Here is a 27,933-nt window from a genome sequence, read left to right as displayed (position 1 = left end):
GACCAGGGGATCTGATTCCCTCTTCCGGCCTCCAAGGGCACCAGGCACCTGGCACACAAGTGTACACGCAGGTAGTAACACCCATACACATAAAAACACATTTGAAAAAGGAAGAAATGGGTGTGTGGGGCTGACTGAGTGGCTGCTGTGTAAAGGTGCCTGCCGTGGGGCTACAGACCTGAGTTCAGACCCCATGTGCTCCCTGCTTGCCGTGGTACAACACACTCACCCCACATCCACACTTAATGAATACTCGGGCAGGAGTAAGCATTGTTGAATAGTCAGCTTCACGGAACATATATTGTCAAAGATACAGAAGCATCTTCGCAGCTTCAGTTGCAGCACTGGGAGGGTGGGTAGGTGGGTCTCTGAGTTCGAGGCCAGCCTGCTCTACATGGGTTGTTGCAAACCAGCCAGAGCTGCAACAGACGCTATCTGTAGGTCGGGGCAGCAGTGGGCTTAGGCTGCTTATTCATTCACATTATAAAGGAGCCCCTATCATTTTTAAATATAAACATGCACGTAAGTACATTTGTACATTCTTTGTGATAAGACTACTTTTTGAAGGCCCCACTTATAATTGATGATGTACTATCTGTAGTTCATCTTTGCCGGTTTTTAAAAATAGATTATTGAAAAGCTGATACTTTGCAGGGGCCGAAGGTCTTGGCTTGTGTCAGCATCCAGGTTTCCCTGTCAGAGTAAATGAGACCTGAGGGCGCTGCAGAGTCTTCTTCATAGGGTTCCCTCTCAGGAGGAGGCTGCCCGCACTCAGCCTCACAGACTGTCCCACAACATAGGCGTCTCTCACAACGATCATGGCAGGAAGAATGAGGAAAACAGATGTTGCTCCTAAGGGTTCTAATAGACATGTTTCCATTGTAAGCTGATCCCACTCTGAACCTGGCGTCTGCCCCGTCCGCTGTGTGGGCCGAACGCTTCAGTCTCAGGGTTTGGCAGAAAGTTTATACTGACCTTTGCCTGTTACCTGAAAACCGTGACAAAAAGTACTCTTGAGAGAATGAGTTCACATTCTTCCAAAGACATCATTCTATTAGGCAAATTAACTCTCCTCTGTAACGGGACAAACATTTTATCAAATACAGAGCATTCCCCGGGCCTGGCCGGGAAGGGGAAGGGGAAGGGCATAAATCTGCTGCGATCTCTACAGGTCATTGTAGCACAGCTTCAAATTAACCTCCACTCCACCCTGCTCCCTAGGCTGCCCGGGCCTCGAGGAAGGCCCGGAAGTGTGCGTGCAGATCCGTTCCTCATTATCCTGTCCTGAGCCTTTGAGCTCAGTCAGCTCAGGTTCCCCAGGCAGTAGCACAGGTTTTTCTGGTTTTGATCTACCTTATTAGTAACCACACCTTTTCCCTCCCTGCCTGCCTGCCTGCCTGCCTGCTTTCCTTCCTTCCTTCCTTCCTTCCTTCCTTCCTTCCTTCCTTCCTTCCTTCCTTCCTTCCTTCCTTCCTCTATGTTAAAGTGCAGTTTTATAAACTTTGACACACACTCTGCCCTTCCCCGTGGGCATACCCACCCCTGGCACGCCTGTCGGTTTCCTTCCCGGCCCCATCCCATCCGATTGGAAACTGTCACAGAAAAGCCACAGTGAGCGTTCAGTTCGTTGACAAGTCCAAATGTGTCTGCATCCATTTACCTTGAGCAAACAGCTAGAAATAAAATGACTGAGTCACACAGCAGTAAATGTAACTTTTTCAAACGATATTCGTTATTTTTGTATGAGTGCTTGCCTGCCTGTGTGTCCGTGTACTACATGTGTGCCTGGAGCCCTAGAAAGCCGGAGGAGGGCATTGGATTCCCTGGAACTTGAGCTAACCAACAGTTAAAGTTGCGGTGTGGGTGCTGGGAATGGAACCATGGTCCTCTGGAAGAGCGGCTTGCAGTTTTAGCCACTGAGCCATCTCTCCAGCCCCAGAGTTAACTTTCTCCAACACTGATAAATTGTTTCCAAAGTGGTCTTAGCATTTCCGTTCCCCGGGATTTTTCCGTTCCCCGGGCTGGGAAGACAGCTGTCTGGGTAAGGCACTTGCTGGCAACCTGAACTAAGTCCCTAAACTCACTAAAGATGAAGGAAAGAACGGCCCCCACAAGCCGTCCTCTGAGGCACTCGTGCCCGCACATGTCACATCCTCAGGCAGTAGTAATGATGATGTTTCCTTTACGTTCTGCCTAGGGTTCAGGCGGACGCACACATGTGCCCAGGCTTCATGCGGACAGTCTTGCCGATTTGTCATTTTAGTGAGTCTTCCGTGGCATTGCTGTGATTCTGAGCTACATGCCTTTAATAGATGATGGTGCTCCCTACACCCTGTGTAAATTTAGCATGTTTCTCTTTGGGGGTTTTGTTTGTTTTTGTTTTGTTTTGTTTTTTTATTGAGTCATTCCTTGTACAAAGCAATTTTTTTTTTTTGGTTCTTTTTTTCGGAGCTGGGGATCGAACCCAGGGCCTTGCGCTTCCTAGGCAAGCGCTCTACCACTGAGCTAAATCCCCAACCCCTGTACAAAGCAATTTTGATGAAATTCAAATTATTCTGTCTTTTGTAAAAGACTTGTACAATGGGGGGTGGAGGGGTCCGTCACAGTGGCAGAGAACTTCTGAAGTTAGTGTCACAGACCCAAAGTCACAAAGATTTCTCAGAGGCCGTAGTCATATTTTTTGTTTCACTTTGGGGTTGATTGGTTGGTTTTGTGTTTGCAGTGCTGGGGAACTGAACCTAAGGCCTCTCCCAGGTTGGCCACACTCTGCCGCTGAGCTGTATCCCCAGCCCTCTACCCCAGGCTTGTTTTCTTTATTCTGTTTTGGTTTTTTGAGGAAGAGTCTTCCAACAATGCCAAACAGACATCGAACTTGCACAGGCCTCCTGCCTCGCCCCCCTAGTAGCTGGGCTTAGGTACATCAAGTTTTAAAGGCCTCTTGTCAGCTCTTGGTTGGTTCTTCAAGGAGTCAGTGAGAGGCCTCGGCCTGCTAGCACTCGCCCTCCCGGGTGTCTGGGTTTCTCTTCTTTTCCTTCATGCTGCCTTGGCATTTCCTACACTGCTCTCTCTCAGGTACACTCCGAGGTAGTTCATGTGCTTGATACCACGAGTAAACAACTCCTTGACTATTACGTTTTACTCACTCACTGACAGACATAACCGCATAATGCGTGCACTCGAGTGCAGTTCATAGAACTCTAGACTCGTTTGCATATGTGCAAAGGTCTATTAGTGTTTCTGTTTCAGTTTTTGGGGCAGTCTTCTGTCCCCCAGGCAGGCCTCAAACTCTTGGCTGAGGATGACCTTGAACTCTGTACCTTCTCACCACCAGCTCCCAAGGGCTAGGATTAAAGGATGTGCTACCCTGCTGTGCCAAACAAAATAGACTGGGAATTCTGGCTGATGGCAGTGTAGAGGACTTACCTGTGTCCCTGCTTCAACCCACCCGATGGCCATGACACTTTCCAACTCTTTTCGAGGGGAGTGATGAGATAGGCTCTCCCTGTGTAGTCCTGGTTGTCTAGAACTCCCTATGTAGACCAGGCTGGCCTCAAACTCACTGAGGACCACCTGCCTCTGCCTCCTGACTGCTGGGCTTAACAGTGTGTGCACCACTCTTGGCCTGGCCTGTTTTGAGTCACAGGCATGGACAGTCTTGGCTCCTTCAACTACTGGAAGGGACTTCCTTTTCACCCCAGAGGCTCGCTCTGCTCCAGTGAAGTCTCCATGAGAGTGGGAAGAGCACGTGGGCGGGGCATCCGGGAGGATGAGGCAGTCAGGCGACCGACCGGCGACCGACCGCAGACCGCAGACCGAGGCCAACTGAGCTACATCTGGAAGCCACAAGGGGGCGGGGCAAACATTCCTGCTTCACGGTTAGTCTTAAGGGAAAGTGGAATATTCATCATTCACCTCACAGTATTAGCAGTAGATTTTTACAAATTTCTTTCTCAGGTGGAAAAATTCCCTTCTGTTCCTATTAAAATTAAGAATAGATATGAGATGTTGTCGAAGGCTTTTCTGTATGTTTTAGAATGGTCTGAGGTCTTCATACTGGGCTTAACATTATGTCAATATCCAAAGATATCAATCCAACCTCGAGAGCTTGAGATAACCCTACTTTGTCATAGGTTTTGTTATATTGTGTGTGCGTGCGTGTGTGTGATGTGTATGTGTGCATGTGTATGTGGGGGGGGGTGTGTGTGCACGTGTGTGTGCACGTGCGTGCGCATCTGTGTGTGTGGTGTGTGTACGTGTGTGCATGCGTGTATGTGTGTGATGTGCGTGCGTGCGCATCTGTGTGTGTGTGTGCACGTGCGTGCGCATCTGTGTGTGTGTGGTGTGTGTATGTGTGTGCGTGCGTGTATGTGTGTGATGTGCGTGCACGAGTGTGTGTGTGTACACGCGCCATGCGCCTGTTTGGAGGTTAGAGAACAACGTTCAGGAGTCAGATGTTCTACCTGTCCATAATGGAGTCAGGGAACAGAACTCAGGTTATGGGGTGTGCAAGGCAAGCACTTTCATTTGAGAAGCCATCTGATTGGCTCTTTTCTTGTTCGGGGACCTGGGGTTGGGACAGGTCCTCACTCTGCAGACCAGGCTGTCCTCAAACTCAGATTCCATCTGCCTCTCACCCCTGAGTCCTGGGACGAGGTGTGCCCCAGCACACCGGCTTCTGCTCTTTATCTGTACTGGCTGTCAGTTTGGTTTGTTCATACATGTGAATGTTTGGCCTCCCTAGGTGAAAGAGCATCACAGAGGTCAGCAGAGGGCGCCAGATCCTCTGGGACTGGAGGTGCAGAGTTTGTGAGCCACTGTGTGGGTGCTGGGAACCTGACCCAGACTTTCTAAGACCAGCGAGTACTCTATCGTCAAAGCCACCTCTCCTCTCCGGTGCCCCCACCCCCGTGTCTCTTTCAGTGTGCTCTTTGGTTTGGTTTGTTCAGATTCCTTCAGGGTACTTCTGTCTTTTCAGAATACTCAGCCTGTATTGCTAGGGAGCATTGCTTGTCAGAGTAGGGCTTGTGTCAGCATTGACGCACAAAGCACCTCCTTCTTGTAGTTTTCTAGAGAATCTCTCCATCTCTTCTTAACCATTCGGTGGGATTCACAGTGACGCCTCTCATCGTGGCCTTTGGTAAGAAGCAGCCTGGTGTAGACCTGAGCACTGACAGTAAGAACAGAAGGCAGTTTGGGACTGAGGCACTCCTGAGGTGGGCATGGGTTCACCCACATGAAGAATGCCCGGGATACTCTGTGAGAAGCTTTCTGAGGCAAGGTCCTGGACATCAGAGACCCACCTGCCTCTGCCCCTGCCCCTGCCCCTGCCCTGCCTGGGGTCACAGGTGCTGCACCCCTGCTGTGGCCTTTACTTACAGTGGCCACAGTCAGGCCATGTGAGCTTGAGCTTTGACAACCTGTGCACTGGGAAAAGTGTCTGTTTCATCCAATGTGGCCGGTCTGAGGCTGCGCTGACCTTGTTTGTAGTGCACAACGCCCATGGCGACATGGCCACGCCCCCCTGGTTTACACTGTCTTCCTCTTTCTCCATCCATCTAGTCAGTCTGTCTAGAACTATGTCTGTCTCGGCTTCCTCACACTCGCCATCCGTCTTCTCAGCGCCCTGATGGAGACAAGCCTGGCTTGTCCACTCGTGTGTGACCCGATGACCACGCACGGCCAAGTGGAGTCATTGCTACTACTCCTCGTTTGTTCCTCCCTCTGTGGCTGATGTGTGGTACTTAAAGATTTTGGTTTCACGCCATTTGCCTTTCTTTCAACCGTTTCTAGAAGGAAAGCAACCCTGACTCCTCTCATTCGGTCCTAGAGGAAGCGTCTGCAGTGCAGGTCTGCATTTAGCTTTAGGTTAACGTCAGGCTACCTGCAGCACCCAGCCAGGAAGTTAGTGCTGTTCAGTGCCACCTCGGGAGAGCACATCTTCTGTGACACAGGCTCTCCATGACTCTCCTGTCTCTGCCTCCAGTGCTGAGACTGCAGTGCCCACGGCACAGCTACAGCACGCTGCGTTCTCTGTGGAGATGCGTTTCTCTTGAAAGAGCACTGTTCTAGGAATAACAACATAGAAGGAGTCCACAGGAAGGGGGAGAGTTCAGCCATAACTTTATCGACAAAGACCCTCCGTGATAGGTTTCCGTGGTGCTTGCTGTGGACTCTTCCTGAGTGTGTGTGATGCGTATGTCAGACTTCATTACTCTGACCCAGAGCTTCAATGAGGACGGGTCTGGTTCTCACACGTGCACAGGTGGCAGGAGGCCACAGCAGCTCACAGCAGTGCCCACTGCTCTTCCAGGTATCATTCATTCCCTCAGGCCCAGCTGCCCCCCAGGTGGTGCCGCTCACAGGCAGGGCAAGTGTCGCTCCCTCCCACAGTTACCAACATGTGGCCGACCCAGAGCAACTCTGCTGGTGCCCCGGGGAGCCTCTCCGTCCATCGAGTTGACAGTCAAGATTAACCATTATGGTGACACTTGGAGATCAGCGGCACTGGGCTGCAGGCAGCCGAGCTCTCGTACGCACAGCACTCACGCCCGTTCTTCTGTCTGTCCTAGGGTTTCTGTCTCAGCTGGTCTCCAACAAGCCTCTGACTGAATGCATCCGGGCCGGGCACTATGCAGCGAGCGTCATCATTAGGCGAACTGGCTGTACTTTTCCTGAGAAGCCAAACTTCCACTGACGGAAGAAAAGCAACTCAGGCTGTGGAGTGGAGACTGCAGAGACCACGTCCTGAGCGTTCCTGCCTTGAGAAAGAATAACATTATCTTCTGTCTTTGCCCACCATGATTCTCATTATTACCGTAGAGGGCTCAGTGCTACTCCTAGAACCTTTAGTCTCTCAAAATCTGGGGAAAAATGTTTATTTCCATAGTCTGTTAGTGCCTCTTAAATGTCACACAGGAATCCAACATTTCAGTAGAAACTTTTAAGTTCCTTTTCAATTGTTTATAAATTCATCAGTATTTAGTAAGTTGATTTTTTTTTATATTTCTGCTTCTAATGCGGGTGCAATTTAATATGATAGACTTTTTAAAGAGATTAATGCTAACGTCATTCTTGAGCTTTTTATATAAATGTGTTTAATTTGGAAGCGTGTGTGCACACATGTCATATATATTCCTGATAATTGTCAAATAAGGTACAGAAACGTTGACGCACACCACATTGCCCCGCATAAGCTCTTCCATGTGCTGCGGACACCCGGTGGACTTGGGGGGACAGCTGACTAATCCCAGCTTTGCGCTGTGCTCAGATTGTAACCTCTGCCTACTCATGGTACTCTGTAATTTGATACAAATAAAAAACTGCCACATAGGGATTTTCTTTCTGTCTTGCTTGTGCTCAGTAAAATAAGAAAGAAAGAGTATTTAGTACTGGGTCCTATGTGATTTTATTGATGGGGTGAGGTAAAAATATAGAATATCACATATAAATATATATAATACATATACACATACAATAACATAAGTGACCAGTAAGCACTCTTTTTGTGTGTGTTTTCATTTCTCTCAGGAAGACAATAGGAATAGAATTACTAGGCCATATGTAACTTTTTCCTGTTTGTTTGTTTGTTTGTTTGTTTGTTTGTTTGAGGTAAGATCTCACTGTGCAGCTCTGTGTGGCCTAGAATTGTCAGTGTAGATCAGGGTGGCCTCCAACTCACAGAGATCCACTTGCCTCTGCCCCACCACCCCTGGTCATCTGTAACCTTTACAAGGAACTAAGAAAAAAGAATTCCAAAACAACTGTAGAGTTTCCCTTTCCCTCTGGCTGTGGTGTAATCCTAGCACTTGGAAAACTGAGGCAGATGACCTCAGGGCCAGCCTGGGCTATTTCACAAAGTAGAAGCGATTTTTGCACTGCCTTCAGAGTATGTTCCAGTTCCAGTTTCACATCCTTAGTCCAACACTCATCACTGCCTGTCTCCATAATCAGAGACAGACTACTGAAGGGGCCATGGTTTGAGGGTTTGGGGGTTGCCTGTGTGTAGATATGCAGGTGTCGGTGTGAGCATGCAGGTGTTAGTGTGAGCATCCAGGTGTCGGTGTGAGCGTGCAGCTGTCAGTGTGAGCATGCAGGTGTTAGTGTAAGTGTGCAGGTGTTGGTGTGAGTGTGCAGGTGTTGGTGTGAGTGTGCAGGTGTCAGTGTGAGCATGCAGGTGTCAGTGTGGATGTGCAGGTGTTGGCGTGGATGTGCAAGTGTTGGTGTAAGTGTGCAGGTGTTGGTGTAAGTGTGCAGGTGTTGGTGTGAGTGTGCAGGTGTCAGTGTGAGCATGCAGGTGTCAGTGTGGATGTCCAGGTGTCAGTGTGGATGTGCAAGTGTTGGTGTAAGTGTGCAGGTGTTGGTGTGAGTGTGCAGGTGTTGGTGTGAGTGTGCAGGTGTCAGTGTGAGCATGCAGGTGTAAGTGTGAGCATGCAGGTGTAAGTGTGCAGGTGTTGGCGTGGATGTGCAGGTGTTGGTGTGAGTGTGCAGGTGTCAGTGTAGATGTCCAGGTGTCAGTGTGGATGTGCAAGTGTTGGTGTGAGTGTGCAGGTGTCAGTATGGATGTGCAGGTGTTAGTGTGGGTGTGCAGGTATCGGTGTGAGTGTGCAGGTGTTGGGTGAGTGTGCAGGTGTCAGTGTGGATGTGCAGGTGTCGGTGTGAGTGTGCAGGTGTTGGGTGAGTGTGCAGGTGTCAGTGTGGATGTGCAAGTGTCGGTGTGAGTGTGCAGGTGTCAGTGTGGATGTCCAGGTGTTGGTGTGGATGTGCAAGTGTCGGTGTGAGTGTGCAGGTGTCAGTGTGGATGTGCAGGTGTTGGTGTGAGTGTGCAGGTGTCAGTATGGATGTGCAGGTGTTAGTGTGGGTGTGCAGGTGTCAGTGTGGGTGTGCAGGTATCGGTGTGAGTGTGCAGGTGTTGGGTGAGTGTGCAGGTGTCAGTGTGGATGTGCAGGTGTCGGTGTGAGTGTGCAGGTGTTGGGTGAGTGTGCAGGTGTCAGTGTGGATGTCCAGGTGTTGGTGTGGATGTGCAAGTGTCGGTGTGAGTGTGCAGGTGTCAGTGTGGATGTGCAAGTGTCGGTGTGAGTGTGCAGGTGTCAGTATGGATGTGCAGGTGTTGGTGTGAGTGTGCATGTAAATTCGAGTGCAAGCATATGTATGTGGGGGCCAGAAGTCAACCTCAGATGCCCTTCATGTGGTATCCACCCCACTTGTGGAGACAGGGTTTCTTCTCAACCTGAAACTTGATTAGACTGGGCTGGGCACCAGGTCCCAGGATCTACCTGTCTCTGCCTCTGCCTCCACAGTACAGAGGTTACAAGCACACACCACTATTCCTGGCTTTATAAGGGACTCCACATCTATGCCGCCTCTCTGGGGACCAAACCTCAAACAGATGAACAAGACAGTGAGCATGGTCTGGTTGCAGGGCATCTGGCAATTCTGTCTGACTTCTTGAGGCACCCCAAACTTTTCTGTAATAGCTGCACCCCTTGAGATTCCTACTAGCAGCACTCAAGGTGTCCAGTGTCCCCACATCCTCACACGCTGACGCTTGCTACTCTATACACACAATTTTGCAAAGGATTCCATATTAATAACTATATTATTGCTACTCTATACTGTCGTAGTGGGTACGAATGGCTCTGATTTGGTTTCCCTAGTTACCCATTGGTGTTGTGCATCTCTTTGTGTGCTGTCGGCTCCGGGAGTTACTCATCCTGTTTGTTGCAGTTCCAGAGCCTTTCTGACCTGTAAGTGGACAGCTCGTCTTAGTAAGTTGTATTTTCAGTGTATTCCATGAGATTCCACCTTATGAAGTACTGATATTTTCTCCCATCACATAGATTGTCTCTTCTGCTTCTAGAGGTGTTCTGTCCAGTTTTTTACTTGTGTCCCTAGTGTCATGTCTAAGAAGCCAGTGCCGAACCCAAGTCAGAATATTTACTTCTGCATTTTGTCCTAAGGGTTAAGAGCCCTGGCTGCTCTTCCAGAGGACTCCGGTTCAATTCCCAGCACCCAGCGTGGCAGCTCACCGCTGTCTGCAGCTCCAGTCCCAGGGACCCAGCGTCCTCTCTCTTTCAACCTCCACAGATCAAGACTGCCCACATATGGTGCACAGACATGTGCAGGCAAAACACACACACACACACACACACACACACACACACACACACACACACAAAACAATGAAACAACACATTTTTAAAGACCCGTCTGGGAGAGCTGAAGTATATGGTCATCATTTCTTCTCAGAGATCCTGGCTCTGTACAAAGACAAGCCTGGTCTACAGAGTGAGTCTAGGCCAGCCAGGACTGTATAATGAGATCCCGCCTTATATGTAGATAGCATGTGTATGTGCATATTACATATATATGAGAGAGACTCTTGAGGCTGTGGTTTTTAAAACTATCATACTTTTACGTGTGCTTTGGTAGCACACACCACGATACAGAGAAGAGTTACATCATCCCTGTATAAGGATGACACACAATTTTGCAAAGGATTCCATATTAATATATTATTAAATGTAAATACATTTTTTACCTTTGCTAGGCAACATTCTGCAAAGTTGCTCCCATATCCCAAGGACTTCCAAGCCTCGGTGGCTTCACCTTGCAGACCTTCCTGTGACCACCAAACTGCTGCTCCCTGCTCTGTCCACACGCTCTGTCCTGCTCTGTCCTGTCTCATCAGGAGCATACACACAAAGCCAGCTTTCTAAGCAAGTCCCACTTACTGGTGTGTCAGAATGCACCAGGCTCAAGTCTTAAATGCAGCAGATGACTGTAACTGATCCTGATACTGTAGGCTCCAAGTGAGTCTTAACTACCAAGAGACCCCCCAAGTGAGGCACAAGAATGGGGTTCAATGCAAACGCAAGAGGTTTACTTTTGGGCTCGTTGCGGTCAACCTTCAATCATCCCCTCATGGCAAGTTACTGGAAGACAACCCCAAATGGCTGTTAACAAGCGGTTTTTATACTTTTTAGGGGTACAGGTTGCATCGGCGAGGTTACAGTTTAAACTTATTGGCTAAGCATATTGACCTTTGAATCTATTGGCTAGCAAGCATAGGACATGCATTCAAACTCTATCTGGGACCAGAGGGTCAGGTGACTGTCAGTCAATACATTCTGTGGAATTTTCAAGAATGTCCCTGCTCCTCCCAAGAACTATGGGTGGAGAATGGAACTTGGCCTAGCCTTGACCCGAGGCAGGAAGCTGGTACTTGGCCTAGTCTTGACCTGAAGCTGTGGGTGTGACACTGGTGAAAGCCCTTAGGGTCCCCATAACCTACCTACTTTCTACCAGGCCAAGCCTCCTAACAGCTCATGCTTCAGTAAGAACTAGGGTCCTTCAATACTAGCACCACAGTTTATGGTTGTCTAAGTTTGGGGTGTAATGGTGTCTGCAGTTGATTTCCTTCAAAAAGATAAGACTGTCTCCCATCTCCTTTACATGGAAGGATGATGCCGGGCTGCCCTGTGGCTCTGAAAGCCATACTATTTCCACAGGGATGCCTGGGCCCCAGTCCTGTGAGTGTGGGTTAACTGCAGATGTACTGAAGGTTCCACCTTAAGAAAGACTCTACTGGAATATCCAGGGACTTAGTCTACTCCCAGGAGCCTATGAAAGCAGAGAGCTTTCTGGAGCTGGAAGCAGTGGAGTTGCCAGGAGAGGTCCAAGCAATTTGAAGCTCAAGAAGGTCCCAAGGTACCACTGATGAGAGGGTCAGGCCAACAGTCAAAAAGGAAAGGGACCTCCAGCCCTCCCACTGCAAGGAACTGTGTTTGACCCTTACTGTGAAACAGTTTGTTAGTGAGTCTTTCCCCCAGGGCCTCTTAGTGAGCAGAACCCCAGTGAGGGCTGGGGGCAGCTTTCTGAAATCCCTATACAGTATACAGGTGGCCATCTGCCACTAACAACAGAAAAGCCAGCGGATGATCTCTTACAAAGACCAGAGGCCCCGTGTAGTGACACAGCTGTAATCCCAGCAGGAGGCTCTCGAATTCAAGGTTAGTCTGGGTTACATATAGGGACTATGAAGGGAGGGAGGGAAGGAAGGAGGGGGAGGGAGGGGGAGGGATGGGGGAGGGAGGAAGTTTTATATTATTTATTCTGTCACATCTGGCTATCCTGGAACTCAGTGTATGCCAGGGTAGTTTTGAACTCAACAGATCTGTCTCCCAAGTGCTGGTCTATTTTAATTTTTTGTGTATATGTAGGGTGGAAGTGTGCCCCACCATGCACATGGAGGTCAAAGGACTACTTGTGGGATGATCTCTTCTGCGTTCTGTGTGCACCAGTCATGACTGTGGTGCACAGACATACATGCATGTAAAGGAAGGTGGGGAGGAACTGAGGAGACAGCTCAGCAGTCTAAGGGGGTGAGTTCAGGTCCCAGAAAGGGTTTTAAGTTCCTATGGCATCTCTCCTGCTTGGTTAATAAATTGGTTAATAAAACAAAGTGAAAACGAAGCCAAGCGTGGTGCTGCACACCTTTAATCCCTGCTCTCAGGAGGCAGAGGTAGGTAGAGCTCAGTGAGTTCTTGGCCAGCCGGGGATACACAGTAAGATCATGTCTCAAAACCATAACGAAAATATAAAACTATCTCTTTTGCTTGTTTGAAACAAGGTCACAAGTAGCCTAGGCTGGCCTTGAACTCCTGTAGTGAAAGACGACCTTGAACTTCTGATCCCTCTTGCCCTCTCCCGAGTGCTGAGATTGAGGGGTGTACCACCACATCCAGTCTTGGTAGTTCAGTGGTGCTGGGAATTGAACCCAGGGCTCTGTATGCCAGGTAAGCCATATCCCGAGCCCGTGTGTGTGTGTGCCTGTGTGCATCTGTGTGTACATGTGTCTCTGTGTGTCTCTGTATGTGTGTGTGTGCGTGTGCATGTGTGTATGCATATGTGTATGTGTGTGCATGTGTGTGTATGTGTGCGGGTGTGCGCGGGTGTGTGTGAGTCTGTGTGTACCTGTCTGTGTGTGTCTCTGTGTGTGTGTCTCTGTGTGTGCATGTGTGTATGTGTGCGTGTGTCTGTGTGAGTCTGTGTGTACCTGTGTCTGTGTGTGTCTCTGTGTGTGTGTGTCTCTGTGTGTGTGCATGTGTGTGTATGTGTGCGTGTGTGCGTGTGTGTGAGTCTGTGTGTACCTGTGTCTGTGTGTGTCTCTCTGTGTGTGTGTGTGTGTGTGCGCGCGCGCGCGTGCATGTGTGTGATGAGGCTTTGTAGAGCAGGCTGGTGTGGAGTTACGGGCAATCCTGCTCCATCGCCTAGTGCTAGGATTACAGGCCTGAGCCACCATGTCCAAATATGCATTGTTTCCCATACCGTAATTCAACAGCCACCCCTATAAGATCCACCTCCTCAGGCAGTTCCTTCAATCAACAGATGCTTTTTGAGTAGCTCACATGTGCATCAGCACCGTGGCTTCTCGGGCTTTGTCTTCGTGGAGCCAATGTCATGGGCAGTTGGGCTGTGATTGGGGGGCGGTCTCACTTCCCTGTGAGCACCTAAGGGGCTTCCCTATTCTCTACAGAGAGTGGCTTTCAGACACAGTGTATTTCTATTGCTATGAAGAGGACCGTGACCACAACAACTCTGTCATAACAGAAAGCATTTACTTGGGGCCAGCTTACAGTTGCAGAGGCTTAGTCCATGATCATCGTGGCAGGGAGCATGGCGGCCTGCAGGCAGACACGGGCATGAAGAAGAAGCTGAGAGCTCTTCCTCTGTATCCACAGTCAGCAGGGAGAGGTAGATCGGGACTGGAGTTGGCTTTTGAAACCCCAGAACCCACCCCCAGTAACAGGCTTCCTCCAACAAGACAGCATCTACCCCAATATGGCCACACCTCCTAATCCTTTCAAATAGTGCCACTTGCTAGGCAATCAAGGCTGTGAGCCTATGGGGGCCATTCTTACTGAAGCCAGCACACTCTGGGAAAACATGGGCTTATCCTGGGAGACTAAGAAGGTTGTGGGTGCTGTCCCCCACCTACTCAACTGAGTAAGGTTGAGCCTCACACTGAGTCTCTGTTTGTTGAGAAAGGAAAGGCTATTACAGTCCAGGCCGGTCTCATACTTACTGTGTAATAAAGACCTCGGACTCCTAATCCTCCTGCCTCCACCTCCTAAGTTCTGAGGCCACTCTGTCCTGTACACACACACTAGGTAAGGCTCAACCAGCTGTACCACACCAGCCCAGTTCCACAATCTGCATCTATTAAGAGTGTGTAAATTAGATTTTTGGATTTGTATTTTCTTCATGACTAGAAAGAAAGTAGTTGTGACCTAGTTCACAGAGAGGGGGAGACACACTCACCCCTTAAAGTAAATTTTCTAACAGAAGGCCCAGCATTACAGTGAAAGTGCTAGTTGTTGGTGACTTAGCCTTACTGAGTGGCCAGCAAAAAAGCTTCATTCTCCTGCCTCTGTTAAAAAAAAAAAAAAAAAAAAAGCTCCTGGCTTCAAGGACTGGTGGAATTCTGTCTTGTGGTCAGTCGATCCCATTCAATAATCTCATGGTGTGAATAGAAGATGCCCTCCCCCAACACACACACACAGGCTCATGTAATGGTATGATTTTGGAAGGTTCTGGAAATTTTAGGAGGTAAAGCCTACACACAGAAGGTAGGGCGCAGTGAGAATTCTTATCCCTGAGTTTCCCATCTGCTGTGCACTAAACAGCCTGCCCTCCACAGGCCCTTCCCACCATCATGTTCAGGCTTGCTGTGGCCCTGGATTCGTGGCGCCAAAGACCATGGACTGACACCTCAAAAAAAATGGCATCAAAATAACCCCTTCCTCGTCTAAAAAGCAACTAATACTTAACCAACCACGCATTGAGTTCTATGGTCAGGCACTTTCCAGCTGAAGCTGCTAAGGGAAACCCCTCGCGGTCTCACTGTGTAAGGACCTACCGTCTCCCTGCCAGCCAGTTTGAAGGCAGGCGGAGCATGGACGTGGTGTGCCTGTGTGAGGACCCTCAGCCCTTCGATCTGGGCTGCCGCCATTTTCTAACCCAGTAAACGATGATGGGCGAGTCCTCAGCACAGGATCACCACGTTCCTCATCCTGGGGACGTTGGGCTGCTCCAGAGAGAGGGCGTCTTGCTGTAAGAACGAAGGCTGCGTGTTAACAAAGACAAAAGCAGAAACGCAGTCTGAGCAGTCGCCATGCTCCTCACATAACTAAGTGTTTGCCCCCAGGCCTTGTCTATCCACTGTGTGAACTGTTTGCTTTCATTGGTTAAGAGCAGCCAAATCAACGCCGTGCAGACTCTAACGCTAGCCAATCTGTTGCCTTGTCACGTGACCGCCTGTCCTGAGAAGATGGTGTTGGGGGCAGAGGTCCTGATGCGGTTCCCTGAGAAAGAGCAGCTGCCACGCAGGCAGGAAGACCTGAGTTCAAACCCCACCATCCTGTACAAGTCCAGGGTAGAGAGCGGAGAGATGGCTCTGCGGTCAAGAGTGTGTATCGCTCTTACAGAGGATCTGAGTTCTAGTCTCGGTTCTCACTTCAGGGGTGTCGATATCCCTGTCTTATGCATACCCCCCAGCACACGTATACTTAATAAAAGTAGAAATCTCAAAACAAAAATGCCGGGTCCACTACACACACCTACACCCTCCTCACTGGGTCACAGAGAGAGACAGGCGACTGTTGGTGCTCCAGACTCAGTGAGAGACCCTGCGTGGAGGCATCAAGCGGAGAGTGATGGAGCAGGATGCCCACTATCCTCCTCCGTCTCCGCACACAGGCACCTGCACACGTAGATGGTGCTGTTAGGGTTCTCAGCTCCGAAGCTCCCCTGCCCACCGAGGCCAAGTCAATAGCAATACAGAGAAACCCTCCAACCTGGGCTGTGCCCCTGATGCCAACCACAGGCTTGCAGAGCAGGTCTCCACTACATGCAAACTGCTGCTAGGTAACCGCTCCAAAAGTACCAGGCCTCAGGGGCCAAAGGAGTAAACACAGTCGCTGTGAACAGAGCACAAGGGCTGTGTAAAGCTGAGACATTAGGAGTTTCCTGTGGGCGGCACGGGTTGGAGACGTCCCCCTAAGTGTGAACACCGTGAACACCCATCTAAACCACAGAGCTCACAGCTATACAGTGCCAGACAATTGCACCATTGGCAGTGAGCGCCAATGAATGCTCCGGATTCCCGGGGATTCTGGTACGTCTTAGAAGTGGGATGTTTCGTCAGCTCCCCTTCATGTGAATACCCTTTATGTGAATACCCTTTATGTGAATACCCTTTATGTGAATACTCTTTACATGAATACCCTTTCTGTGAATTCTTTTTCTTCTGGGAGCCTTCCATCCAGGAGGGGACATCCTCTCTCTAGAGCATGCTGTTTGGTCTCAAGGCCCTCACTCACAGTAAACTCGGGATCGTTGAGGTTCTGGTTTCCCTGGAAAGCAGTACCTCCCTCTGAAGCACATCTCTGGGCCGGGGAGGGGGGGGGAAGGTATGACTCGGTTGGTAGCGTTTGCCTAGCATACGCAAAGCCCCACTTTCAGTTCACCCTTCAGCATCACACGAGGCTGACACATGGCATGTGCCTGCTAATTGCAGTCCTTGCAGGAGTTGGAAGCAGGGGGTCAGAAATTCAAAATTATCCTTGGATACAGTGAGTTTGAGGCCAGCCTAAGATGCTTGTGACCTTTCCTCAGGGAAAGAGGATTTGGAAAGAAATGGTGTTTGGTGGATTTTGGTTGATCAGTCTTACTTCCTTTTCTGGTTGCTGTGACAGAACGCCCTGACCCGGCAGCTCGAGGAAGAAGCAGGTTACTTTTAGTTTACAGTTCTGGGTCAAAGTCCACTGTGGTGAGGAAGGCAAAGCCACAGGAATTTACAGCAGTGACCACATGAGATCCACAGTCAAGCAGAGAGATGAATGCACACAGTCCTGTGCTCAGCTTTCTCTGCTCTCACACAAAGCCAGGGGATAGTGCCCCCCACAGTGGGCAGGGCTTTCCCCTTCAGTTAAGGTCATCAAGAAAGTTCCAGAGAGATTGGCCAACCCGATCTAGACCATCCTTCTCTGAGACTGTCTCCCTAGGTGAGTCCAGATGGTCAAGTTGAGGATGAAAGCCATCACCATTGTCCCAGCTGCACACACTTCATAAACACTCTTCTACCCAGGGTGACTGTCCTCGTTTGACATGAGCATCACGGGAGCTCCAGGAATACTAAGCAAATTGTTTTAGTCCACACAGTCCCGGGGAAGTGGGAAGTCTCAGTCCCTAGCTGTTTTTCCTATTCTACTGGGGAATGTCACCTCCCAGGCACCTTGATTACAGCCTCCAAGACTAGGGAAATGCAGATAACCCAGGGTGACAGATCCCTGCAGGGCACAGGATTCCAGGCCTGCTGTGACTCCCCGTAGCTCATAGACTGTCTGTATATGCTGACTGTCAGGCATATCCTCAAAACCCATGGTGCAAGGCCAACCCGCACCGTGACCTTGGAGTCTGAACAGAATGTCATTTCACACCACGGATCTAGTGGCCCCCTGATGAGACGGAGAGAGCCTCTGTATTCAGATGGTGCCTCATGTGCTCTCAACCTCAGCCAGTGCTTTCTCCAAGGCTTCTGGTCAGGGACGGAAGGGTTCAAAGAGACCTGACATCTCTTCTATACTCCCTCATTCTCTTCCTCTGCAAAGTCACCTTGTCCGGGCCTGTTCACCCCAAAGTCATGGATTCATCCTTTACCTCCCGGGCAGCTGTTCTTTTAGGGACAACTCTGGGCAACTTCCTCCCACTGTGGCCGTCTCTTTCCTCTCAAGTCTCTTGCCTGAGGGATTTAGCACTCTGCTTCCTGGAAGGTAACACACCACGCCTGCAGTCCTCAGCATGGGGGCCACTGAGACTTCTACTAGTGTAGCCTACAGCCATAGCAGATTGGATTGGAATTTGCCAGTTGATTGGTTTGTTTTGTGAGTCCTACTAAGTAGCCCAGGCCAGACTTGAACTCACCATGTAACCCAGATTAGCCTCAAATTCAGGGTAATCCCCCTACCTCAGCTCCTCGGTGCTGGGACGACAGGCAAGTCCCATCGTGCACTGTGTTTTAGTTGGTTCTTTTCCAGTGCTAGAGAACCCAGCATACAGGACCTCGGGGAGTCAGGCAAGCTCTCTTCCACTGAACTCCAGCCTATGCCTGCCACAGGTTTGTTAGAGTTTTTGTTTTGACACTTATATATTATTGGAGTCAAGCACAGTGGTATACACCTGCCAGCACTCAGGAGGCTAAGTCAGGGGGATTGCTACTAGTTTGTAGGAAAGCAAGACTCTATCTAGGGGGGAAAAATATATATATATATATATATGTTTCCCCTCTATATAGGGGGAAAATTATATAAAAATAAATTTAATATATAAAATGTATACCTATAGCATTAGATTCAAACTTAAGGACAAAGGCTGCCTTAAGCAAACACCGGGTGGAACTTAGGAAAGCACCGTGTTCCAGGAAATGAGCTAACCGCCCTAAGCAGGGGTCCTTCACCACCCCCTCTGCATGCCAAAGATATTTCCCCACCAAGGGCCTCCAGTGAATTCAAAGGACAATAGGTGGCCACGAATGAATTAACAAAGTAATAGGCCCACCAATGAGAAATAACCAACTCAGCTGTAACCTAAAACCTGAAACAGTATAAAGGGTGTGGCCTTTGTTCTTCAGGGTCACCTCTGTCCTGAGTACAGGGTCACCCTGGTGCACTGGATCATTAATTAAACCTCTTGCTTATTGCATTGACCTCCGGCCCCCTGTTTTCGTGAGTGGGACCTCCTGGACGTAGGGCTGATTAGCACCATAGATACATGTCAAGGTTTTATTGGTTGAAATGTCAGTGTTTGCTTTTGCTTTTTGAAGTGCTGTCCTCCCACATGTGAGGCTGAGTTCGTACTCAGTGTGTCTTCCTTCTTTTAGCCTCTTTTCCCTTCCCTCCCTCACTGCTTCCTCTCCAGTTTACTGCTGTCAAGTCATAGCCGGGTGCAAAAGTAAGTAAGGTGGTCAGCTCAAAAGCCCCACTGCCCACCGAGGCTGAATAAATGCCAACACAGACACACACACCCCAACTCTGGTGGGGTTCATTCCTAATGCCAGGCACAGCTTTGCAGCATGCAAACTTCTGGCAAGCAATGGCTTCATCATGACCGGGCCAAAAGAGTAAACACAGTCGCCCACATGAACAAAACACAGGCATTGTGTACAGACCCAACATTAAGAGCTTCCTATTGGATGCTCACCAGAGATCTGTCTGTCACTCCAGCTTTCAGGACGCTGCAATCCATCTTCTAGCTATGCTTTCACATTTCCCACACCTGTGATTGTTCAGGAAAGGCAGCCATTAGCAAGGTCTCAAAATCAAATACCGATGGAAACCAAGGAGGAAAAGAAACGGAAGGACAGGACGCCCCACAGCCGGGAACAAGGCACAGGGCCCATCAGCCAAGGGGGCCAGTACTCTTTCCACATGGTTCTTACAGGAATAAACAGTTACAGCCAGATCTCCACATGGCTGACCTCTGAGAAGATCTGCAGTTTCTTTCTTTCTTTTTTTTAAATTTATTTATTTATTATGTATGAGTACTCTGTAGCTGTCTTCAGACACACCAGAAGAGGGCATCGGATCCCATTACAGATGGTTGTGAGCCACCATGTGGCTGCTGGGAATTGAACTCAGGACCTCTGGAAGAGCAGTCAGTGCTCTTAACCTCTGAGCCACCTCTCCAGCCCGATCTGCAGTTTCTTATTTTGTCTTATTCATGGGTCTTTTGGGGCTGACAAGATGGCCTAGTCAAAGCTAACCGTACAAACACAAGGACTTGAGCTATACCCCCGGCAGCCACAGAAAACATCTGGCATACCCAGGGCAGGGTGGCAGGCACCTCTAATCCCAGCACTTTAATCCCAGGCAGAGGCAGGCAGATCTCTGTGAGTTCAAGACCAGCCCGGTCTACAAAATGAGTAGTACCAGAACAACCAGGGCTACACAGAGAAACCCTGTCTCAAAAAACAAACTCAGAAACAAACAAAAGTCTGGCATGTGGGGCGGGCTCTTGTAACCCTAGCAATGTGGAGAAGGCACACTCAGGAGCCGGGTGGCCTAGCTTAACAGGTGATTGATTCCCCAAGCCAGTGAGAAACCCATCTTACAAAACAACTTGGAGAGCTGGGGGTGGGGAGAGACACACACCCAAGCCAAGGGTGGAGGAGATGCCTGTTAACTGGTGGTGAACTGGCCGCAGGGTTCTTCCAGCTCCTTCAGTTCCTTCCTGTTATGGGCAAGACTGGCTCGCCCTGCCCCTCTGCTGCACTCTGCAGCCCGGAGGCTGCCCTTTCCCTACGGCTCTTCCTAGTGTGACCCAGACATCGTGGCTATGCTGGTCCTTTTATCTTTTTTTTTTTTACCCCTTTTCCTTTTGGCTTGTTGGTCTCTGGTCTCCCCCCCCCCCCCATCCACAAACATGGCCCACCTCAGTTGTGCTGGTCGTGTGCCCTCAAGGCTCTCCCAGGTGCTGCAGTCTCTGCCAACTGGCTGCCCTCCCCCTTTTATCTACAATAAACGTTCTCCTCCACCAGGAGCAGACACATCCTCCTGTTACACCTCTCTTTTATCATCCGGTGTTAAAACCTCAAGATCAGCACAGGTGAGTTCCCTTCCAAGGGACTAGGCTTCTCTGAACCAAGCTGCTGACCCGACTCTCCACAGGTTCGCACAGATCCTTTGCTTCTCTGGCTTCTGCCCTCTGTCAGATTTGACCCCAGACTCTTGACTCATCCTCTCAGCTCCTCATCCTCCCCATGTGTTCTAACCCTGCCTCTTCCTGTCTGTGCCATGTGTTTCTTTGGCTCCTAGAGCTTTCTACACCCTCATCTAAGCCACTGTGTTCTCTCTCTCTCTCTCTCTCTCTCTCTCTCTCTCTCTCAATCTGTCTCTCCCTCTCCCCCCTTCTCCTCCCTCTCTCTCTCTCTCTCCTCCCCCCCCCCTCCTTCCCCTTCCCCTCCTCAGACTACAAACCACTCCGCCTCAATTCCCATGGCTGAAGACCGGCATGCTGGATTTTCAGCTTCTCTCCTATGGTAACCGCTCTGCCACTGCACAAAGGAGCCCCAAGTCCCTTACATCCAAACTCACTCTGCTTCATGCTTCCAAGTCTGTCATCGCTAAGGATTCTCTACGTCCCACTCTTAAAAATCTTCTATGATTTCTCTGCACTCTGCTCTCAAAAGAAAAAAATCTCATAAGATTTTAATATTAAGATTTATATGCTATATACTTTATCTTGTGACTTGTAAGTTCATTGGTTATGGTTTAAAAAAACTGTAAAATCTGTAGCAAAATGTAGCTTAAAACTTGTAACAAGAGGTTGATACTAAAACTCTCTACCCGGATAATCTTGTTTTTGTTTTCTTTTGTTTCTCTGTGTAGCCCTGGCTGTTCTGGAACTCCCTCTGTAGACCAGGCTGGCCTCAAACTCAGAGATCCCCTGCCTCTGCCTCCCCATGCTGGGCTTACAGGCGTGGGCCACCACTACCTGGCTTTAGATTTATTTGTTTTATGAGCAGCTTCGTGCATGTGTGCCCGCTCACCATGTGTATACCTGGTGCCCACAGAAGCCGGAAGAGGGCCCTGGATCCTTTGGAACTGCAGTTACAATGGTTGTGTGCCATCGAGTGGGTGCTGGGAATTGAACGATGACCACTGAAAGATACTCTGGACTCTTGTAGGTGACTCAGCCCCTACCTCTGGCTCTGCTCTCCCTTTTGTCTACAGTGAACTTTCACCTCCACCAGACCCGGGAGCATCACGTCGTTCTCTTCATTGATTTCTTTCATTCACCAAGGTTGTCTTCTGGCTTTCACACACATTAAACACATGCATATCAATGTGCAACTACATATAGGACCAGACAGACAGACAGACAGATTCTCTCTGTGTCTGTCTGCCTCTCTGTTTCTCTCTCTCTCTCTCTCTCTCTCTCTCTCTCTCTCTCTCTCTCTCTCTCAGCAGGACAGGATCTTGCTATGTATTAGCCTCAAACTCATACTAATTCTCCTGCCTCAGTCTCCCAAGTGCTGGGAAATCAGGCATCTACCACTAAGCTAATTCTGGATTGTAAATACAATTGCCTAAAAGTTTAACATTGTTTATGGTTTTTTATTATAATAATTATTGTTGGGGGCATTTTGAAGCAGGGTGTTGTGGAGCCCAGGCTGGCCTCGAAGTCACTCTCCTAGGCGGGGCTAACCTCCATCCTCCACCTCTGAGAAATGGGATTACAGGTGTGCCCCACCACATCTGGATTTTATCTACTAGTTCTCCGATGTTTTGCATGCTGTGCTCTCTGCCGGCACTTAGCTGGCAATCTATAGAAGAACCAGACCCGGGTCTTCTTTTGTGCTTCCCTTCTAAGTACGCATGCGCAGACACAACCCACCACCAGCTCCTAGCGCTAGGCTGAGAACACTGAAAATACCCAATAAGGGGGGCTGGAGAGATGGCTCAGTGGTTAGGAGCACTGACTGCTCTTCCAGAGGTCCTGAGTTCAATTCCCAGCAACCACATGGTGGCTCACAACCATCTGTAATGCCCTCTTCTGGTGTGTCTGAACAGAGTACTCATATACATTAAATAAATAAATTTAAAAAAAAAAAAAAAGAAAATACCCAATAAAGAAGCATTTTTTGGCATGGACGAAGAGTCTAAAGGGCTGTTCCTTTCAACGGTTATGGCCCAATAAATTATACTGGCCTTGCCTCCTGGAGGGATAGGCCTCCCCAAGGCCCCCGCAGATGGGAACTGCCACAGTGCAGATACAGGGCAACCTTGGCCCTCTTTGGCTGTCTACCTGGATCTGGGTTTAACAACTTGGCCTGCGGTTTTATAGCCTGAATCACCAGGCTCAGCACAACAGTGTGAGTTCTTTGTCCACACACTACTGCCAGGTGTTGAGAGAATTGGCTGTGAGGGCTCACACAGCTCTGGGAGCCTTGCGAATAAGGAGGGGTATCTGCACCCCAGACTGTGAGGCCAGGGAAATGTCTGCAAAGGGAGTGCTGTCTAGACCCTGAACAAAGAGATAGAAGTGGCCAGCATGGTGGTGCATGCCTGTAGTCTCTGCTACCTGGAAGGCCGAGGCAGAGATTCTCTCGAACCTAGACGGGGAGGCCAGGATAGGAACCCAGCAAGCCTGGATCTTAAAGTGCACATACGAAATATAAAGACTTCATACGTGAGTCTATACATCCGAAATAAAGCATAGAAGGAGGATCTGGGTGTGTGGCTTGGTTGGTAGGGTGTTTGCCTGGCATGCGTGAAGCCCTGAGTTTGATCCCCAGTACAATTTAAACCATGCATGGTTTTGCACACACGGAATCTGACGCTTGGGGAAGGAGGCCGGAAGAGCAGAGGCTCAAGGTCACCTTTGGCTACAGAGTGAGTTCCTGAGACTGCAGGAAACGGAAGTCAGTCAGTCAGTCAGTCAGTCAGTTTAATTAGTGGCGTAAAGCCCCACTGCTAGATGTAGCAGGAAGGTGATAGAGTGGAGATTGAGGTCTGAAACAGGACCCTAGAGTGACCCCTATGGCTGTGACTGAGCTGTACAAAGCTGGGGGAGGGAGGACCTAGATTTGATTTCCATAGCGCTACTGTGTGGTCCTAGGAAGTGTGCAGGAATCCATCAAACTTAAGGGTTGAGTTGGGGTTACAGAACTTCAAAGGCTAAGAAATGTAGTGTTCAAACAAGTGACAGACAGTCAGAGGCTTCGCGTGGGTTAGCAGGGTTCCTGGCTTACTGAGTGTTCATTCCCTTTTTGAGTTATGAAGTCACTGGTGCAGCAGTTATAAATAGAGCTCATGGCAGTGGCGTTGGCTATGGCTTCCAGGGCCATTCTAGTGGGGTTCCCCGCTAACTGTATCTACAGACTTCTGTGTTGTAAATGTACTAGAACTCGGGCCCTGAATGCAGTCCTGGGAACACTGTCCGGCAGCCAGCGGGAGTCAGTCCACATTCTCTGCACTCTGGGTTTCCTTTGCTTGTTTTGCAGCTTGGTGATGGAGGCCAAGCTTACACATGTACCAACTGTACTGTATGGCTGGGCCCTAAGGCTTCCATTTTTCTGTTATATTGCCTAGGCCGATGTTTGCTTATGTGATGTCTACACGTATGTGTGTGCATATGAGCAGAAGTCAACATCAGGTGTCTTCTGCACTCCCCCGCTTTTTGTTTACTAATTTTGTGTGTCTGTCTTTATCCCCTTGTGTTCACAAGAATGCCATAACATGCAGTGGACATCAGAAGACATCTTCCATGTTCTCCTATTCAACCTTACAGGCCCTGGGGACCCTTAGGTCTTCACAGCAAGCACTTTTAGCCACTGAGCAATCTCACAATGTGACCGAGGCAACTTAAAGAATAAAGAGTTTATCAGGGCTTACAGTTTCAGAGGGTGAGTCCATGACCATGACGGCAGGTGGCTGAACCCTGAAGCAGTAATTGACAGCTGTCATCTGATCCTCAGTGACACACCTCCTCCAACAAGGCCACACCTCCTAATCCCTCCCAAATAGTTCTACTAACTGTAAACCAAGCATTAAACATATGAGCCTATAGAGGTCATTTTTTTCCAACCACCACATTCTACTCCCTGGCTCATATAGACTAGTGGCCATAGCATAATGCAAAATTCACTTAGTTCAACTTAATAGTCTTTCACAGTCTGGAAACAGTTTCAAAGTCTAAAGTCTCTTCTGAGTCTCAACAATCAAATTACATATTTCCAATAATGGCCCAGAATATACATTACCATTCTAAAAGGGAGCAATGAGGCATACTGAGGAAATCCTAGACCAAAAGCAAGACTGAAACCCAGCAGGGAAACTGCTAAACCTTGTTCCAAAGTCAAAGAGCTTGCTCTTCCACCTGTGCGCTCGCGCTCTCTCTCTCTCTCTCTCTCTCTCTCTCTCTCTCCCCCTCTCTTTCCCTCTCTCTGGCAGCTACACTCTCTATTCAGTTCTCCCTGGAAGCTGTCTCCAACATCTTGGGGGTCTCTAATGCAATCCAGGCTTCACTCATCTCTCACAGCTTCATGCAGTGGCCTCTCTGGGCCTCCAGGCAGTGGCTCTCCTGCCATATGTCCGGTCTCAGTGACTTCCCTCCACCTTCACCATTGCCCTGGCTAGTTTTGTGTGTCCACTTGACACAGAGAAAGGAGCCTCCCTTGAGAAAATGCCTCCGTGAGACCCGGCTGTAAGGCACTTTCTCAACTAGTGATCAAGAGCGGAGGATCCAGCCCATTGTGGGTGGTGCTGTCCCTGAGCTGGTGGTCCTGGGTTCTATAAGAAAGCAAGCTGAGCAAGCCAGGAAAAGCAAGCCAGTAAGTAACATCCCTCCATGGCCTCTGCATCAGCTCCTGCTTCCTGACCTGCTTGAGTGCCAGTCCTGACTTCCTTTGGTGATGAACAGCAATGCGGAAGTGTAAACTGGATAAACCCTTCCCTCCCCAACTTGCTTCTTGGTTGTGATGTTTGTGCAGGAATAGGAACCCTGACTAAGACAACCCCAGAGGAAGATTTCACAACCCCTTTATGCCTGTGTCCTTCAGGACTTTAAAACCAGGACCCTGTGGCTGATGCTTTCAAGTTCTGTTGTCTGCTTGGCATGGATTCTAGAATTCTCCTTAAATTATATCTGCACAAGTTTTGCTTTGTTGCTGCTCTTTATGGACAGATGATCCCTTAGGCCTTTGCTTCTCAGGCGCAGCATTAGCTGGGAGAGACCTGATCCGAGGGCTGCAGCCCCTCTATCCCGCTCCCCTCATCTCTTTCAGCTCAGGCCTTGGTGCTAGCATTCATTTCCTGGTCTCTTTGGGCTCTCCAACTACATTTCACTTTTCTTTCTGCACCACTTGCTCTTTTTCTTTGCAGACCAGCCTAAGAGTGGTCACTAGTTACACATGACGGAGTTAACATGAGACCCATCTTCAAATCTCCTCTGCCAACAAAATTCAGTCCAAAAGTTAACCTCGGACAGATTCTTAGGACAAGGGCAAAAAGCGGCCACATTATTTGCCAAAAATGTTGCAAGAACGGCCGGTATCCAAGTTGCTAATGTTGTTCCTTCCCTCTTGAGTTGGGCCTCCACGGTCCACACTGCTCTCAGCATTTCTTCTTCCAAGCTCCTGCCATGATGGCCCATTAAGCCCCACTTACAGCATTCAACTATTTTCCTAGGCCATAGTCCCAAAGTCTTCCCCATTCCTCCAAAACCCAGCATGGCCAGGCCTGTCACAGCAGTGACCCGGTGCCCGGTACCAGCTTCTGTCTTAGTTACTTTTGTATTGCTATGACCAAGGCAACATACAGGAGGAAGTGTTTAATGGAAACACGGTCTGGGGGGCGGTGAGTCCAAGACCACTGTCGCAGGGAGCAGGCAGCAGAGATGTGGGTCCTTCTGATCCCTAAGCATGAGTCAGAAGGAGAGACTCTATGACCGCAGAAACTCTTATAAAGGAAAACATTTCACTGGGGCTGGCTTGCAGTTCAGAGGTTTAGTCCGTTATCATCTAGGCAGAAAGAATGGCAGTGCAGGCAGGGCTGGGTCTTTGGGCAAGAAAGGCCTAGGAAGAGACACTAGGCCTGACTTGAGCTTCAGCAAACCCAACGATCATCCCCCAGTCACACTTCCTCCAATAATGTCATTCCTTCCTTACCAGTCTTTGGAGGCTGTCTTAATTCAAGCCACCACAGAGAGAAGGCTAACTGGGAATAGCATGGACTTTTGAAACCTCAAAGCTTGCCCATACACATCTCCTCCAACAAGGCCACACCACCTAATTCTTCACAAACAGTTCCACCAAAGGAGATCCAATCTTTCAAATACATGAGCCCATGGAGGCCATTCTCGTTCAAACCACTACAACCGCCATGCTTGAATTTCATTTCCTCTTCAGTGCTGAAAATCAGACCCAGAGCCCCATCATGCTGGCCCAGTGCTCTACCAGTGAAATATATTCCCAGCCAGCCCAGAATGCTTCACACTAAGTGCTCCAGCTTGAATTACTTACAGCTGCAGTGTAGCTTGCCTGTTGCTTTGATGAATTACCCTGACAAAAGCAATTTAAGAGGCTTTCAGGTGGTGGCGGCTCATGCCTTTATCCACAGCACTCAGGAGGCAGAGGCAGATGGATCTAAGTTCAAGGCCAGCCTGGTCTACTGCGTGAGTTCCACAGCCAGGGCTACAGAGAGAAACCCTGTCTCAGAAAGAACAGGAGGAAGAAGAAGAGGAGGAGTAAGAGGGGGAGGAGGAGGAGGAGAAAGGGGAGGAGGAGGAGGGGGAGGAGGAGGAGGAGGAGAGAAAGCAGGATCCTGAGGCAGCTGGTCACAGTACAGTCAAGAAGAAGAAAGCACTGACCACCTGTGCTCAGCTCACTGTCTCCTTTTATTCAGTGTAGGAACAGAGCCTAGGGAATGGTGCTGCCCACTGTGGATGTTAGCCTTCACATCTCAGTTAACCTACTCAAGATAATCCCTCACAGGTGTGTCTGGAGGTGTGCCTATAAGGTCATTCCATATCCTGTCAAGTTAACAAAACTAATCACTACAACCCCCAACACCATACACACACCAAAAAAAAACAAGACCAAAACAAACAAAACAGAACACAAAACACTTGAAGTTAGTGTTTAAGATTTGTTTTTATTTGCATGTGTGTGTGTATGTGTGTGTATGTGTGTTTATATGTGTGTATGTGTATGTGTGTGTACATGTGTGTTCACGTGTGTGTACTGTGTGTGCACGTGTGTTTGTGTGTACGTGTGTGTTTATGTGTGTATGTGTGTGTATGTGTGCGTGTGTGTTTGTGTGTGTAGGTGTGTGTTTGTGTGTGTATGTGTATGTGTGTATGTGTGTGTGTGTTTGT

The 27,933-nt window shown here is 49.2% G+C and overlaps 1 protein-coding gene and 1 non-coding gene across 3 annotated transcripts in view; both read left to right on the top strand.

The window, feature by feature from the left end:
* Adk (adenosine kinase) overlaps window positions 1-7,333 on the top strand; it is a 383,203-nt gene extending 375,870 nt beyond the window's left edge. For both annotated transcript variants that reach the window (NM_012895.3, XM_006251631.3), the window contains exon 11: window positions 6,570-7,333. In NM_012895.3, the coding sequence (NP_037027.2) occupies window positions 6,570-6,694 (125 nt within the window). In that variant the 3' untranslated portion in view covers window positions 6,695-7,333. The remainder of the gene's footprint in view (window positions 1-6,569) is intronic.
* A 3,070-nt stretch (window positions 7,334-10,403) lies between these two features.
* LOC120097201 (U6 spliceosomal RNA) lies at window positions 10,404-10,508 on the top strand. The gene has a single exon (XR_005494439.1). It is a non-coding gene; the product is annotated as a U6 spliceosomal RNA (small nuclear RNA).
* The last annotated feature ends 17,425 nt before the right edge of the window (window positions 10,509-27,933 follow it).

Source organism: Rattus norvegicus, chromosome 15 (genome assembly GCF_036323735.1).
Source record: "Rattus norvegicus strain BN/NHsdMcwi chromosome 15, GRCr8, whole genome shotgun sequence".
NCBI lineage: Eukaryota > Metazoa > Chordata > Mammalia > Rodentia > Muridae > Rattus > Rattus norvegicus.
This window is presented reverse-complemented; position numbering and strand designations above follow the sequence as displayed.